This window comes from Melospiza melodia, chromosome 16 (genome assembly GCF_035770615.1).
Source record: "Melospiza melodia melodia isolate bMelMel2 chromosome 16, bMelMel2.pri, whole genome shotgun sequence".
NCBI classification, from domain to species: domain Eukaryota; kingdom Metazoa; phylum Chordata; class Aves; order Passeriformes; family Passerellidae; genus Melospiza; species Melospiza melodia.
Window position 1 is genome coordinate 13,428,649 of NC_086209.1, and position 17,189 is coordinate 13,445,837.

The following is a 17,189-nucleotide window of genomic DNA, read 5'->3' on the forward strand; positions in this document are numbered from 1 at the left end:
CACTGTGGGATGTGGGAACACACAGCCAACTGCAACAAGCAGGGAGTTATCTCAGGGAAGAGGTGATGTTTCAGAAGCAAAACAGGCAACAGTTTCCACTCTCAGGCTTTGCTTAAAGCAGATGCTATTTGATTTTTAAACCCACACCTATATACAGTTAGAGTAAGTGAAAATATCTGTTGACACTTGTGTTACTCAAGAGTCGCTCTAATTATTAACTACAGCTCCAAGACCCATGGTGCCTTCTCCAAAGAACCTGCAGGAACATCTCCACTACCATTAACAGAAATACCAGTCCTGACCTCAAGGGGACCTGTCTGGGAGCAGCCAGAAGCCTGCAATGCTGCAGGAAAGAGAAAGGTTTGCAGCACATGGGACTGTCCTGCTCCAGCTCCATCAGTCATGGAAATCAGCACACCAACCCACTGTCACCAAAACCCTCTGGACTTCAGTGAAGCATATATGGAAATCAGCACACACCAGCCCACTGCCACCACAACCTTCTGGACCTCAATGGAGCACACATGGAAATAACCACACCAACCCACTGCCACCACAACCCTCTGGGCTTCAATGGAGCAGAAAGAAAAAGGCTCAAACTCTACAGGGAAGAGCTGCCTGCTGGTGTGCTTCTTACACCAAGTTGTTCCTCCAGCATCAGCCTGTCCCCTCCAAATTGCTTTTACATCTTGCTGTACAAAATGTCTTTTTCTTCTCAGGGAGGCTGGAACATCTCATAGGAACGATGACCGGATTTCACAATATGTGGTTTTGAAGGTTGGTGTTAAATGTGACACTGTAGCTCCAAAGTAATTGTGACTAACCACTAAATCAGCATGTGTAATGGATTCCTCTGAACATTTATAGCTAGCAGTTCCATTATGCTCTAATCTGGAAAATGTCTAAACGACTCTCCACAAAAATTAGATGGGAACATAAATGTCTTGATAAAAACAAGATTCCAGAGATACTCCACTTAACCACAGTGACTTCTAAAACATAATGTCTGGTGCAATAGCATCCACTGGAGTGCAGTCATTTGCTATTTGATTTTTAAACCCGTGCTTCAAGACATCAATCTAGAGAGCATCAAGTCTATGTGAAAGGTGAAACAATTAAGAACAAACCTCTGGGACAGTGCTGGGATCTGCAAGGAGAGTGAGTGGCAGCAAAGGAAATGAGGAGCACCAAGGGGCTGCCTGGGAGCTGTGCAGGGAAGCTGCCTCTCCCTGCTGCCAAGGGGTAAGCTCAAAGTCATCCTGTGCTCCTGCATGCTCATCCCTGCACATCATTTGAATGAAAACCCCTCAGTCCACAGGACAACAACACACTGTAAGAACTGTCTGTCCTTGTTCAGGTTCAACCTCTTCCTAAAGCTGTGATTCCCAAACTCTGAAGGTCTGGGGGTAACACAGAGGGAGAAGCACCACCTTAGAGATCTTGTCTGCCCTCTCTTATGCAGAAAATGATGCCAGAAAAAGGCCTTTATGCAATCAAAACCACAATAAAAATAATACAATTAGCTAAGCATACAAGAAGCAGAAGAGGGAAGCATTACTGATTCATTCCATTTTCCTGGAAAAGCTTGAACTGTGCTTGAGCAGAGGACAAGTTGAAATTTCCCATTAGTGAAAAAATAAAAGGAGGGGGGAGGGAAGCTTGTTTAAAGAGAGAAGGGAAAAACCCACTAGTGTTCAAGTACAGCACAATAAATTTTACCACAAAACCTCTGCTAGGCAGAAACCCTGCTCCCAGCCGAAGGAGCAGTGGAGCTTGCAAAAAGGCTGCTCATTTAACACAAAAACTGTGTATGAAATAAAAGGCCATAGAGAACCCCAATCTTCAAGCAGGGAGGGAACAGACAATTTTTGTCAATCCTCTCAGAAAATTTTCCTCCAGTCTCCTTGCCTGGGGGGCAGCTGGGAGGGGGGACAGGTGACCCCAAAGAGCTCGATGGCGTTTGCAGCCTGGAGTGGTCTCATCTCACCCTGGGCCAGCAGCACAGGCGTCAGTCTAAACCAGGGACTCAAACACTTCCCCACTCCACTTTCCTGAGCTGTTCTGTGCTCTCCTACACCACAACCAAGGATCAAAGCCAAGTGATTGCAGCACATCCCAGCCCTGCTCCCTGCATTAAAGCGGAGGGTTTTGCTTTTGTCCTTAACAGAAAGGGATGTTTCATCTCAGTTGCTCAAGCAAAGATGAAAAACTGCTTGCAAAATAAAAGAATGTTGTCCACATGAGCTAAAAAGTCTTCTGCTCCTCACTTCTCCAAACATCCAAGATTGGCTCCCACAGCTATCACACCACAGATTTTAGGATCACTTACACAAGCACAGATCATGCCCTTGTACACAAGTACACAATGTACTCTTCAGCTTCCATAAATCCTACAGTAACCTAAATCCAAAAGAAAGCACATCTCCCAAGTCCTGTAATAGAGCCCAACACAAACTTCCACAAATACAAAAAAAAGGAATGACTTCTGGCAGCCCAGATCTGCAATTCCTGCCTTTGCATTGCACCCCAGATGCCTGCTTCCCCTTTCCATAGGAAATTACATCAGTCCTCTGCTGTAATCAAAATTATTAACCATACCTTATAAGATACAGTCCTACATAGGCAAGGCATCTGTAAATGCTCATGTGTCCAGTGACTGCTGTCTGCCAAGTGCTTGGTGGGAGGAGATGAGGTTCCCACCCCAAAGCTGTTCTCAATAAGAGTCTTGGGAAGCCAAATACATGGAAGTCACAGGAAAGCATTTTGGTAACACCTGCTGCCAAAAAAGAGCAACTCACTTCACAGACTGTGTTACCTTCTCTTGATGATCAGATTTCAGCTTCAGTGCCCATCATCACCATTATACCTCAGGTTTAACCAACCTAACCCTCATTCTAAACACCTAAAGGTACTGGGAACTCACACATGTTCTGAGACACACAAATATCCTTAAAAAGAGTTTTAATCACAAGAGTAAAGAGACCAGAATATCACTTATCTTGATGGACCATTTTATAAGACATTAAATATTTTTACTGTAAGGGAAAAAATAAAGTATGATACTGCACTTTATACCCATAACTCTTCTATGATTACAGAGGTTTATTGCAGGAAGCAATTCACCTTCCTGACATCAGATGATACATGAGGAAAAAGCAGAAGCAAAAATGCTCTGCTAATTTCAGAAAAATAACATAACATGACGGGAAAAGCAAAACCAGCTCTTCAGAGAATAAACAAGAGAGCCTTAGATTCCTTTAAAAAAGCCTATAATTGCAATTTCCAAAGCACAGTTAATTTGTAACATTTAATACACAAGTTGTCATCAGCCTTAAACCTCAATTTCCAGACTCAGCTGTACCTGGCAGAGCAGCAGGATGGGCTGAGCACACAATCAAATCCTCCAGCACAACTGCTGAGCCTCCGCAGCCGAGCCAGAGAATCTGCTTATATATTTTACAAATAACCAGATCCCTCCCTAATCCAGGCTCTGAGAAATTTTTATCTCACCATGAGCTCAGTTATTCTTAAGTCCTTTCTGTGTTTTTTTTCTCCAGGCTGCCTGATACACTGACCAATTTTATAAAAAGGATTGGCTGACGGGAGGTCTGGATTCAGGTCAAACAGAGTTGGCCTTTTCAGTGCGCTCTTTCAGAGGCTGATGGAAAACGGATTTAAAACTCCCATTTTCACCTGTACCCTCAAACAAACCAGGATGCTGCCCAGGAAAGGCATCTTTTCCCACAGCCTTCTCCTGCAGAGGCCTGGCTGTTACAGAGTCTGAATCAGGTTCTGCTTTTGGTTCTCCAGGTCCCCAAACCAAGGCTGATCTACCAGCCAGGGTGGACAACATCACACGGATCCATCAATTTACCCAACCTCTCCGCAGGTCTTTGGGTCCTGTAACAGGGAATCTCAACTTTGATTGTCTCAGCAAGCCTCTGGACCCTGCACCCTCTGCTTGGTGCACACACAGCTGCAGCACTGAGCACCCCAAGGTACAAAACAACAAGAATTGCGGCACCCCAAACATGAGAGAAAACACTCAAAAGCCCAAGTCTGCAGAGTACACTTTTTGTTTGCCACTCCAAGGCAACAAAACCTGCTGACACCATTACTGAACCCTATTCTGCAAAGCCCTGAGCAATAAATTTAAACATCTTAAACCTAAGCTTAAGCAATATATTTAAGTACTTTTGGTAGCACAACAGAGTTCAGGCTTGACAAGACATAGTTTGTGTGCCTCTTAAACCTAGTGATGCACAACCTCCTTCTGATCCCATCTCCAGAAATATCAGCACTATTATGTGCTTGCACTTAACTGTCCCAATAAATAAATTTAAAACCATTTATGGCAGATTTTTCCAAAAGCTGTATTGTACCAAACCCCAGGCCACATGCAATTAGCACTTTCATCCTTGCAAGCAACAAAATAGCTCAGTAATTCAAAACACAGGGCAGTGCTAACCCATTTCCTGTACAGTATTTTCTGCTGATTGTATTTCTAGCAAAACTGCAATTTCTTCTTGCACATGGCAACATGTTAACTATACCACAAGATACTGGGTGATAAAGCAGCTTGCAGAACTGCAAGTCAAACTCATCCCCAGCCACTGCCCTCTTGTTCAGCTGTTCTGCATCACTGCTGGCAAACTGTGAGCTCCCATCTCCAGCAGGTATTATCAGCAATGCCCCATAAATCTAACTCAGTAAGGAACTTGTCTCCATCCATAAAATTCTGAGAGGGCTCGTATTGCAACCCAGAACACTGCTGACATCCAAAATGCAACCATCAGCATGGAAAGTGAGCCAGTAGAAGGCTGCCTCATCTCAGGAAAGGCAGCTGCAGGTGCAACTACTCTTTTCATTTGTTTTCTGCCTCTTCTCTGGAAATGGGATGAAAAAAAGGCTTTCATAACTCTGCTTTGCCAAACCCATTAGTTGTGTTTATGGGCTCACCTGGGGTCTATCTGAAGCAGGACTGACTTAAATGACAATACAACAGTCTTGCAAATTAACAGAGTTTAAGAGATACAAGGAACTGACTTCTGAAGGAAGTCTCATGTGAAAGAACTGAAGCTTCTCCTAGGTCTCTGCTGCCACTGTGCCTTCTGATGGTGTGATCCCCTCCACTGTGAGCAGCTGCTGCCTTGACAGACACCAGACAAAGCAGCAGCTTAAAGCACAGCACTTTCATTCCTACTGACTTTGGTCAGGACATCTGGTGTCAGACACCCGAAGTCTCCTGTTTGGAGGCAGATCCTGGCTTTTTTCACTACACCCTCCAGTCAGAGCACCACAAACACACCTTTAGAGCCTGATTAGATCTTACTTTAGAACAACTGTACTTAGGATCTTACTAAGTTATTAATTTCAAAGAGCAAAGTTGTACATTGCTTCATCCATGAAAAGGGGTGAAACCAACATGATGCAAGAGGTCTGGCCTGGAAGCACTGAGTGGTGTGAGCCCACAGCAGCAGCCACATGGACAGAGAGCTTCCCTTTTACCTTCCTGGGAAGGGAAGGGACACCACAACCCTCCCAGGACACCAGCATGTCCAGGCTGCTGTCACCTGTCCCTACAGAACTTTGGTTTTCTATTTAAACACTACAGCTTCCCTAAATTCAAACTGAACACAGTATTTCCACTGCCTCTACCTAGGACTAGTCACATACAGGCAGCAAAGTTACTACATGCAACCAGGCTAGGAAATGCTACATCCTTTATTCTATGTACAGATGGAAAGATATCCTCATGCAAAGAGCTGAATTACACAGACAAGGCAGTGGCTGAGAGGAGATGACAGACTTGGTGATGAAGACAGGAAGTCTTGGCTTCTCAAACCCCACTCTCATGTTTATGTACCACTTTTCCTTCAAGCTGACCAGAATTAAGCAAAAACATACCACATGAAAGCCAAACAACGGACCTTTATAGTCAGCTGCATTCGAAAGCAAAAATTCTACCCCATATTTTATTGACCTATAGTTATTGGAAATCACCAAAGTAAAAAAAAAAAAACAAAACCCAAACCTTCTGAAGTTTTGGCTAAAGATGTGCATTTAGTAAAAGAGAAAATGGGGTGACCATGCCAAGAGAAGCTTTTTCTCTTACCAGAGACTGACTTGCAGCACACAAGAATTGAAGGAGTTAAAGACTAATTTATGCCATTTATGTTCTTGCAAGTCACTCAGCTACCATCCAGCAGGCACATCCTGTTGTGTCTGACATTTCCTTGAGGGCTTTTGTCTTCTCCCTTCTCTCTGCTACCACTGCTCTGATTAGATCCAACACCCCCCAAAGAAAAAGAAACAGCTCTGTGAAAGGCAGAAGCCACAGAACCATCTTCTACAGTTGGTGAAATTAGCTCCAGGAGGAACAAAACCTGCCACTCTTCTGGAAATGCTGCAGGGACAGCCCCCTCTGCATCCTCCATGGGGAGGAGAACCCCCACAGCACCTTCACCATCACAATGAGTTAACTGCTGGCAAAAAACATGATAAAGTTAGTACCTGGCAGGTTTTGCTTAAGCAAAGCTTATTCCAAATAACTTCCTCTGAACCCACAGTAAAAAAAAAACTCGCTACCTCAGAATGGTTGGGATTGCTCCAGGGACTAACTTTCCCACAGGCCAAAGGAAATGCTCTCCCCTCGGTTACCCTGAAAAAAAAACTCTCAAAAGCAGCTTCTCTGGCTCTGACCAAGGAAACATTGTTTTGCTCAACAGGGGGGGTTAAAATAGTTGCTTTTCTCCGACCTCAAGGAAGGCTGAAGGAAATAATCAGTGGCAGAGAGTGTTTCAGCCACTCGATTTGGGTGTCTGCCGAAGGATCTTACAGTTCAAACAGCACTGAATGAGCAGATTGCCATTGCTGGGAGCTTTGCAATGTTTTAACTTAGCCAAAAAAATGGATTTATGGCAGAATTGATCTTCCAGCTACTCGGACCTCTAAGAGCATCAAAACTGCACAATCCTTTTGATTACAGGAAATTAGGAGCATTTGCTACAAGGATCTCATGAAAGGCATACTCTTCTTCATGCCTTTATGGAGATGTGCAAAATCATTTATGCTGCAAGATTATCTCCCTCGTAGCTGCATATATTTAGTTATATTACATCAAAAGTTTGGCTCCTTCAGAGTTGGATAAGCAGCTGAGAAGCAAGAAGTAACATGATTTGAGTCTCACCCCTAATGGATCTTATGATTTATAGGCCTCTAAAGACTAATGATTTTTTTCAAGACTAAAAAAGAGGAGATTTCACTCAAAGCTGTATATAATAGCTTAAATGGATTCTGTCTTTAAAAGCATGAACAGCTGAGAAAGAAGGCTAAAGTCAGGGAAGAAGAAAGAAAGCTGGTCCTAATTGCCACTTATGCAAAAACATTATCTTGTTATATGCATATATTCACTATCCACCCAGAGATATGGGAGTGGATGCAAAAGGCAACAGCACATTAAGTGTTTAGACTTTCTATTTCCACAAAACCCACCCCACTCGATGTTAAACACAGGTCCCACCCAATGAAAACATATTAAAGGAAATCTACATTGGCTGTTTACATCAGCAGTATGAACTTAAATGCAAAAGAATGGATTGCTTTGGCTTCTTAGTCTCACATTAGCAAATGCAATTATCTTTCATTAATTTTACAGAGTGTTCACAGTAGAAATTAAATAATTTCTTCATGTCTAAGAAAAACTTTACCGTGTTAATTATTCATAAATACCAAAGTCTCCTACTTATTACTCATCACAAATGTGATTCGATTCAATAACGCCTGAATAACTCGGTGCTACCCTATTAGTCCCAGAACACAATGTACAATTGCCAGCATCAGCAAGTCAATCACAAACAATAATCCACGCTTGCCAGTTGCCAAGGAAGAAGAGGAGGAGGAAGGAGGAGGCAGGAATGGCATTTTCCCCCCACCCCAGTCACTGTGCTGCCTCCATCATCCCATAGAGAAGGAGAGTCCCACATCTCCTCTCCTTATCAGCTTTGCTGCCACCCAAAATGCTGCAGAGTCAGGCACTGCTGAGGCAAGAATTCCATCCCCAAACTGGGAGCAGCGAAAAAGGCTCCCAAGGGATGAAGGCAGCAGCTGGGGATGCTCCACAGCTTTGCTTCCCTGCCTATTTGCATCTGGGCAGGCAGCTCTCCAGCAATGGGAATTAACTGATCGAGAAGGGAAAGGAGATTAATCCTCACAAGTATGTAAGGAGCCTACAAGGATAATTCCAAAAATGGCTGAGGGCTGCTCACCCACAGTAATCCCTGCAGAGTGAAACAAAGCCCAGGCACCATTGCTGCAGCAAAGTGGTTAAATAAGGGAATTACTCAGAGTTTTGTGCCTGGCCGCTTGGCTGCTCAGCTGGTTGAGCTTATGGGAGGGGAAGGGATGACTGAAAAGTTACTGCAGGAATAAAATAAGCTGAATATGCTGGAGTTACAAGATTTTGTATTATTTCTTCAGTAACTTAAAAAAGACAAACTTGTCCACATCACCAAAATCTTAGAGTTGCACCAAATCACAAACACATATATATATATAATTTTTTTCCATTAAAATGTCAAGAAAACCTTTGACACAAGGTTCATTTGACATGGGTTCCATCCAGCCCAGTTGTCCTGCCCTTGGCTGCACTTCCCAAAGCCTATGTCTTCTCAGAAAGACCCATTCCAACATCCCATTTTCAGCCACATATCAACGATTTTTGCTTTCTAGCAAGTTACGTGAGCTAATTTGGGCCGAAGCCGTACAGAAATGCTGCCTTTATTATTACAGTTGTGGAGAAAGTAAATTAATGCAAAGGATTGCACACAGAGGCCTAATCCATTTGAGGTAAATCAATGCATTGCACATTTAAATTGCCCTGCTTTCCTTCAGAAAAGTACATTGAAGTGATTCATTAGGCACCGAACTGCTCACAGAAACAGACCAATTCTCTTAGGCATGCCAGTGCATCTCTGCTAGTTAAATTTAAAAAGCAATCAAATCTACTAATAAGTCCTTTTTGCCGACATTTACATCAGTAGAGAACATGATTCCTGACAATTCAGATTAAATAAATGAAGCACAAATTAATCTCAGTTAATATGTCTCAGAACCAACGCTCGACTTGTTAAACTTAAAAATCTGTCTTTTAATAAAAATAACTTATTGGTAACGCCTGACTTCCAAGCGCCTTTGATAACCTTTATTAAAGGTTATAAAGTTATCAAGAGGGATCACAAGGCACAATCTGTGTCTATTTTAATACAGTCAAAGCATTTATTTATAGTTTAATTTGAATATTTATAAATTCCAGAAGAAAAATTAACAGAAAAGTACCCTTTTAATAAAAAGTTATCAATTCTTAGTACAGCAGCACCATGCCACAGTGTTCAAATTCCCACTCTCTTCTTTAGGGAGGATCAGCTCAGATAACATATGGAATAAACAATTTAAGGTATAACACCTGTGCCCCATATCTTGCTCTACTGCAATCACTGGGGGTTATTCCTGCAACAATTAATGCCTTCCCTCTACCCACAAGAAATGCTCAAATGTCAAGTTAAAGGCAGTATGAAACATATACTTTCAAATAACTGGAAGTAAATTTGCACCTTATTAAAGACTTAGAGAACTGAAGAGACCTAATATGAAAAATTATTTTTTAATCCCTTTAAGAAGTCCAACCCTTTATCTGCAAAACCAGCAATATCAATTTAGAGAGCTTTACAAGTCCTACAGTCCAAATCTAAAAAACTCATGAACTTAAGTTTATAACCAAGCCTTTCAAGGTTAGTCCTTGTAATGGGATTAGGTGAAAGAAACACTTGTACTTATGAAAATAGTGCCCTGCCCTACTCCTCAAAACCCATTTTTCACCTCTAGGCTGGGCCACTGCTCATATTGCTTTGGTCCCAACAGGTGCCATGCAGGAAAATTCAGCTGCTGGAGGTGCAGGTGTGTGGGTGGCAAGATAGCAAATCCCACCCTGCAACCAGCAAGCTGAAACAAGCAGGGGCATCAGGAAATCTTGCTGATCAATGAAGCAGCTTAGAGCCACTCGGGCCTGGCAGCATCTCTGCAAAAGCTCTGAGTTTTGGTTGGGTTTTGGGTTTTTCGGTTGTTTGTTGTTTTGGGGGTTTTTTTGGTGGTTTTGGTGATTTGTTGTTTTGGGGTTTTTTTGCCTTATAATTGTTGCTCAGTTTTTCCTGGGGAGTTTCGTGATGTGTATTTCAAGGGCAGGCCCCCTCCTGGTGCTCTGGCCAGAGCCCAAGTTCCAGCAGGTCACCCCATCTGCTCACTCACCCTCCAGCTCAGCTGGGCTGCTCCCCTCACTCCCCGAGGAGCCCCCCAGGCTCCACCCCAGCACTGGGGGACTCTATCCTGGGAAATGGTGTCTGCTCCACCAGCTCCAGAGGTTCTGAATTGTCCTGCTCCTGCTGCGGCCTACATTGTCCACCCAAAGTCTTGGGGCACCACGGGACCCTAAAGCATCTCTTCAGCCTACAAGGGGTTTAGTGCTGATCTATGGGGCTTAACTATTCCCCAACTTCCACCACTGCAGGTGAAACACTGAGTTCATCCACTTGCACAGCTATGTAACACCTCTGCAGCAGGGAGAGGCACACTCAAAGGCTGCTAAGAACCAAATCCTACAAATGAATTTTCTCTCCCTTGGCAGTGCTATGGATGGTTTTCCCCCTCCACACCAAAGCAGTTCACTGGGAAGCTGTTACCAAGACCTTTGTAGCTACCTACACACTGCACCATAACAAAAACTCACTGTGGGAAAACTAAAAACTAAACTAATCCCACCTCAGTTAGAGCCAGTAGTGCAGAGCTCAGAGTAGATGACTCCACATTTTCAAGAGCACGTGGATTAATCTGTTCAGCCAACAGAGATACACACTGTGTTTCCAGTTTGCTAGGAAATGTTTCAACCTTTTTTTTTTCAGGTTTTTGTAAGACTCAGCTTGGAAGAGTTGCAGTAACACGCAGGGACAAGATAAGAACACCCATGCATTGCCAGCAGCCTCTGCCCCACATCACAGCAGCCTGGTGCCAACATCAGGCCTCCCAAAAAGCCTGGTGCCAACATCAGGCCTTCCAAAGGCCAGCAGGCACCAACCTGGTCCAACAGGCTTGTACCAGCAGCACAGTTTCCTCCAATCTCAGACTTTCTGGCTCCAGAGGCAGCTCTACAAGCTCGTTCTCCTTTCAACAGGGAACATCTCCTTCCTTTAATGCCACCCAGGAGGAACATCAAACACAGCCTGACCTTCAACCACAAGCACATCTCTCACCCGAGGAGGAGACAAAGCCATGACACCACTTAAGAATCCTAGTACCTGTTTTTGCTCCTATGTCTCATTACAGTTTCCTGTCTAACCCCAAGGCCTTTTGTTTCTTGCAATGGTGCCACTGGATTTACTGCTATAGACAACTTCAGTAGACACTTCCCATAATAATTAGCCAGAGCTGAGAGAAATCTCAGTCCTGTGACGCACAGTTACTTTGGATGCCGCCTCTACTCAGTGTGCCAAAAGCTTTGAGGCTTCCACAATCAATCAAGTGACCCAAGTCAGTCACTCATGACCAGGAAAAAGCACATTTCTCCTTTCTCACCACTGGTGCCAAGAAGCTGAGACAAACCCCTCCTTTCTGCCACCACCATCAGCCCATTCCACACACCTCCCAAGCGGCAGATCCAGAGCACAGAAAACATCAATTTTGCCTATACCTTCCCCCTTCCCTCTTCTGTAATTTCTGGATGCTGCAGTGGTGAGCAGGGCTGATGGAGCAGGCTACTAACAGAATTAAGAGCAGATACTGCAGGATGACTGCTGCAGGCAGCAAGGTTGTCATGTGTACACCCTCCAGGCTGATCCCATCCCACCCTGGCACAGAGATCTCTGTACCTGGTGCTGAGCATTGCATGGTCCAGGACAGAGCTTCCTCCAGAGTAACAAAGACTCAACTTTTAAAGAAAACAAGAGGCCCCTAGAGACCAGCCCAGTAACCAGCAATCTGACAGGCAGACTCGCCACACCTGAAAAGACAAACACCTGTGCAAAGTAATCACACATAGGCGCAAGCTAAAAGGTTTGATGGAAGATTTGGGTATTTCCAGACAAGGCTACACAGCCCCAAGACAGTAACTACAGACTGCTCGATGCAGCTGCCAAGGAGTTCAAATCACTCTTACAACAGGTCTCACTTTTCAATCACCTCAACTATAAATGCCTTCTCTGTAAATTCCTACCCTTATCAAGACAAGGTTCGCTTGAGAAAATTCTTCTCTGCTCCTGATAGAATTCTTCTCCCTGCCCTCACAACGCTCCCCAAATGGGCCCTGCACTCCTCCAAGCTGCTTCCCCTTCCCTCAGGGCTGTGAGCTCCTTTCCCTTCCTACCAGCACACATGACCCAGGATGGTCAGGCCTCCCTCTAAAAACCTCAGGAATAGCCAGGCTGACCCCACCTGGAGCCAGCACGGCTCCCCAGCTTAGACACCCCCATCCCACACCTACTGCTGCTCTGAAAGCAGCTTTTATCTGCCCAGAAAGGGCTTAGACTTCCTGTCTGCTACTGGCAGTAGGTAGAGCTGCTAATTAACCAGTTGTCAGCTGAACCACCGCTAAATCGAGAGCACAAACTAAAATTAAAGATGAGTTATTAAAATGGGCAGAAAGACTTGAAAGGACTATTGTTCATTTAAGAACTTCTCTTCCTGTATTTTTTAAACATTTAGAAATTGCAGTCCAAATAATTGCTTGTCAAGACATTTTTTTGGAGAATAACTGTAGCTATTCAGCAAGCTGTGTAATTAGGTTATTAAAAGTATAATATCATTTGGAAGGCTTTGAGAGAGTAGACCTCTACCTAACACAAAATCATCAAAGCTTCATTTTCCTCCCTCTCTCCTGGCTTCAATCCCAAACCACAAGTCCCAGCGACCTCTCAGAAGTCAGCTGTGACAGCAGACATTGTTTATAGAATGAGAAGCCATCACTCTGAACTCCTGAGCAAGAACATGCACTGCTCCCATTCCAACTCAGGAAAGCATGTCTGGCATCCAACAAAGGAAAAAAAATACAAAGCCAAAAGCTGCAGACAAAGTCCCAGCTCTCTGAGCCTGATGCTCCCTTCCCCCTCAGGTGGTGGGTTCAGGACAAGGAGCCTCCCCTTTTTCTGGAGAGCACAGCTAAGACCAAAGCACAGACAGGAAAGGAAGGAAATCCCTGACCCACAGGTACAACACTGCAGGCCAGGCCCATCTCTGGAGGAAGAGGAACACTGGAAGCAGTACAGCAAAACAGAGCACATGTTATGTGATTTACATTTCTGCTGACAAACAACATGTTTATAGGACAGGTAAAATAAACTGCATAGCTGCAAGGCTCAGCAGCCTGAAACCAGGAGAATAATAGATCCAGAGGGCAAGGAATTGGTCCTGATGTTAGCAAATGGGATGTCACAAAAATTAGACAATTAAAATTTAAAGCAGTAGGGAAGACAAAAGAGCAGGAATCACAATAGCCAAGTCTGATGAAGAGCTGCTCCTTGGGTACAGGACCATAATGACGCTAAGCATTTTTCTACTAGATGGCAGTGTAGTGTCACACTATATGAAAGGAATTCTAGAAAGAAATTGCTTTGTATTACAAGTGAATCTGTGCTTAGACTTGACTTCAGATAGCATGATATATAACAGCAGCCTCTTTGTAAAGGGACCTGCCGTTAGTCTCAGTGCAATAGGAGTGATACTCTAGTTTCTAAATTCCCACAAAAGAAGGGGAAAAGACGCTGAAACCCTGAGCAGTTCTGCTACACGGTACAGCCACAGACAAGCTCCTGAGTCTGTCACAACCGAAGGTGGGCTCTGATCAAAGAGCTCTGGGAGAGGGGGAAGCAGGTCCTCACTGCTTCTCAAAGGCAGGGGCAACTTTTAGGCAACACCCTTGCTGTGGTCAGGGGAGGTTGGCAACTTCGAAGACCCAGGGATAAAAAGAGAGCAGTGCCACTAAATCCAAAATGCAAGCAAAAAATGGTCAAGGTTAGGGCTGAAGAACAATGCAAATATTTGCAGTAACTCAGCCATAACAGTAACCTCTACTTTGCATGGCCGCCATCCTGAAGCCAAACTTCAGGTACCAAGAAGATACCGCGGCTCACCAACATCCCAAAACCAACCAATTAATTCTTGGCGCACCCTGGAGCTGCAGGAGCTCCGTACAGCCAAAGATGGAAAAGCTCTGGGGGAAGCTCGCAGGCAGCCGAACGAAGCACCGTCCCTCCTGCGAGAGCCGCTCGGGGGTCCCCAGGCTGCGGGGCTGCCAGGCCTGCTCCTGTGTCACCGGGCTCATCGCCCCCGGCCCGCGGTCACAACCGCGACAGCCGGCGGGACATCGCTTCCATCACCCTTCCATCACCCCCCTGCCGGCGGAGCGGGGCAGCTTTGCCCGCTGTGCAGAGCTCGGGGCACGCTGTGCCCACCCCGCGGTGCCAGCCGCTCCGTGCCGGGATGCCGGGCTCACACCGCGTCCCCCTCCCGCCGCATCCCCGGCACGGCTGCGCCCCGCGGGCCATCGCCCGTCCCGCCGCCGCGGAGCGCAGGGAGCCCCCCGGGCACGGCCTCACCTGGAGGGCCGGAGCCGCACCTCCTTCTTGCTGTCCACCACGGAGGGCACGCAGTTGGTGAGCTCGGTCCAGTCGGCGTGCAGCCCGCAGCTCCAGCCGGTGGAGAAGCGGGAGAAGAGCCAGGTCTCCCGCTTGCCGGGCCGGTGGCAGGTGCACTTCTTCTGCCCGGCGCGGCACTCGCAGGGCTGCTCCAGCTGGATGTTGCGGACCAGGTGCCGCCCGAAGGTGGTGCCGCCCGTCTTCTGGATGTGCAGGAACACGATCAGGTCGTCGCCCTTGATGTTGAAGTCCACCCGCCGCAGCAAGTCGTCGGCGGAGAAATTGAAGCGGGGAACGAAACGCGCCGGCGTCTCGTCCTCCGCCCGGTACGGGTCGGCGGCGGCGGCGGGGCTGAGAGCGCGGAGCCGCAGCAGCTGGCACTCGGTGCCCGGGCAGACGTACTGCAGCACGATCACGGCGAAGAGGAAGAGCATCACCAGCGCCAGCAGCACCTTGTGGGACCGGTCCTCCATCGTCGCCGGGAGCGCCGCGCATCGCCGCCGCCGCCCCGCTCAGAGCCTCCGCAGCCGCCGCCGCCTCCGCCGCGGCGGGACCCGCGCCGCCGCCATCGCCCGCCGCTGCCCACGGCCCTTCCCGGCAGCCCCCGCGCCCGGCCCCGCCGCTCCTCCGCCCGCCCCGCCGCGGCCGCGCCCCCTCACGGACCCGCCCCCGCCGGGACCGCCCCGCGCGGCCGCTCCGGCGACGGTACCGGGACAGCACCGGTACCGCCTCCTCCCCACCACCGGCACCGCCCCGCGCGGCCGCTCCGGCCCCGGCACCCGGACAGCACCGGGACAGCACCGGCACCGCCCCCTCCTCTATCCCCGGGACCGCCCCGCGCGGCCGCTCCGGCACCGGGACGGCACCGGGAGCTGGACTGCCACCGGCACCGGCACCGGCACCGCCCCGCCCCGCCAGGCCGCTCCGCACCAGCCCCGAGAATGGGACGGGGAATGGGACCGGCACCGGGACTCTGACTTCACCGGCAACGGCGCCAGGACTGGGATCATACGGGCACCGCGCTCCACGCACGGACCGGGACCTGCGGCCGCACCGAGTGTGCTCTGAGCGTGGCCGGCCCGGGGCGCTCCGGGATGCTCCGTCCTGCTGTGCCCGCGCCGGAGCGAGCGGCCGCCCCAGGAGCGGTGCCGTGCCCCGTGCCCGCCGTGCCCGCGGGGCGCAGACGGACGGGGCCGTTCGCAGGGAGCGGCCAGTCACGGTCAGCGGCCGCGGAGTCACCGTCCCGCCCGCCCAGCGCGCACACACACACACACACACACACACACACACATACACACACACACACACACATACTCACACACACACACACACACACACACACACTCCCATCCTCACCCGTACACACGCACACACACGCACACACTCCCATCCTTGGGCACCGAGCTGTCCGCTCTCTCTCCTCCCCTTCCACCAACACCCCGTGTTTTGGTTTTGTTTGGGGTTTTTGGGTGCAGAGGTAGCACACTGACTGCTTTTCTTGACGCCCCAAGTGGTTTCTGTTGTTTCAGGTGGCAAATACCTGCGCTATCTCTGTCAGCATATTTCAAAACCTCTCTGCGCAAGGAGAGTGTTCTGTAAATAAAACAATAACAACAAGGACTCTGTGGATTTATCTCTGATTACAGTCCTGTGTATATTTGTATGCAAATGTTGTTTAGCCCTCCAGCTGCTGGTGGCTGTTCAATGAGGCCCGTGGGTGGCAGCACATGGGTACTCACCCCGTGTTCACCCCGTGCCCTTGCACAGGGACACGTCCCCACACCATGTACCAGGACCTGGCAGGGCCATGGAGAACAGCACAGAACAGTGAGCCCCTCAGGCTTTCCTTTCCCTCTTGGTGCAACTGATGTTGAGGCAATTAATGCCTGTGGCGACTGCAGCCTTGCAAGAAAAAAAGCAATAATAAAAAGAAGAGGTTTCTAGCTAAAGGAGGTTTTCACCCCATCTCCTGTCAGTGTCCTGTCCTTCCTGGAAAAGCCGCTGGGGCAGGACCATGAGTTTGGACACCCCCAATTTGATTGATTGCTCCAATATTTAACTGATGTTACACAGGAACACCCAATCTCAGGCAGGGCTGGAAATGTCTGAGCTTCTCCTTCCCCTCCCCATCACAGCACCTCAGCTTTTGCTTCCCTGTCCCTTGTGATGCCTCTGCTTCTCTGCCTGGCCAATCAGCCTAGAGCTGAATTTTCTATTATGCACAGCAGGCAGCAAAGAAAATAGTTTGTAAACAGTCTCCCCAGACCTTTATTAATCATAAAACCTAAAAATAAAAAGACTTGCCTTCTTTTTCCCCTCCTCTCAAGCAATTCTCTCTAAATAATTTCAGCAGGTACATGTGGTGTTTGGAGGTGATTTCGTTACGGTTTTCATCCTTGAGCAACCTCTCCTGTCTTCTGTATTTTTTCCAGTTGTCCACAATATTTTGAAAACATTTACACTCACAATAATAGGCAATTTTATCACAAAGATTCTAGGCATGAGAACTACTGA

At 47.5% G+C, this 17,189-nt stretch overlaps 1 protein-coding gene across 1 annotated transcript in view; it reads right to left on the reverse strand.

Moving 5' to 3' along the window:
• Positions 1-15,198, reverse strand: part of HS6ST2 (heparan sulfate 6-O-sulfotransferase 2) — a 125,557-nt gene extending 110,359 nt beyond the window's left edge. The window contains exon 1 of the mRNA XM_063170702.1: positions 14,637-15,198. Within this exon, the coding sequence (XP_063026772.1) occupies positions 14,637-15,148 (512 nt within the window). The 5' untranslated portion in view covers positions 15,149-15,198. The remainder of the gene's footprint in view (positions 1-14,636) is intronic.
• Positions 15,199-17,189: the final 1,991 nt, after the last annotated feature.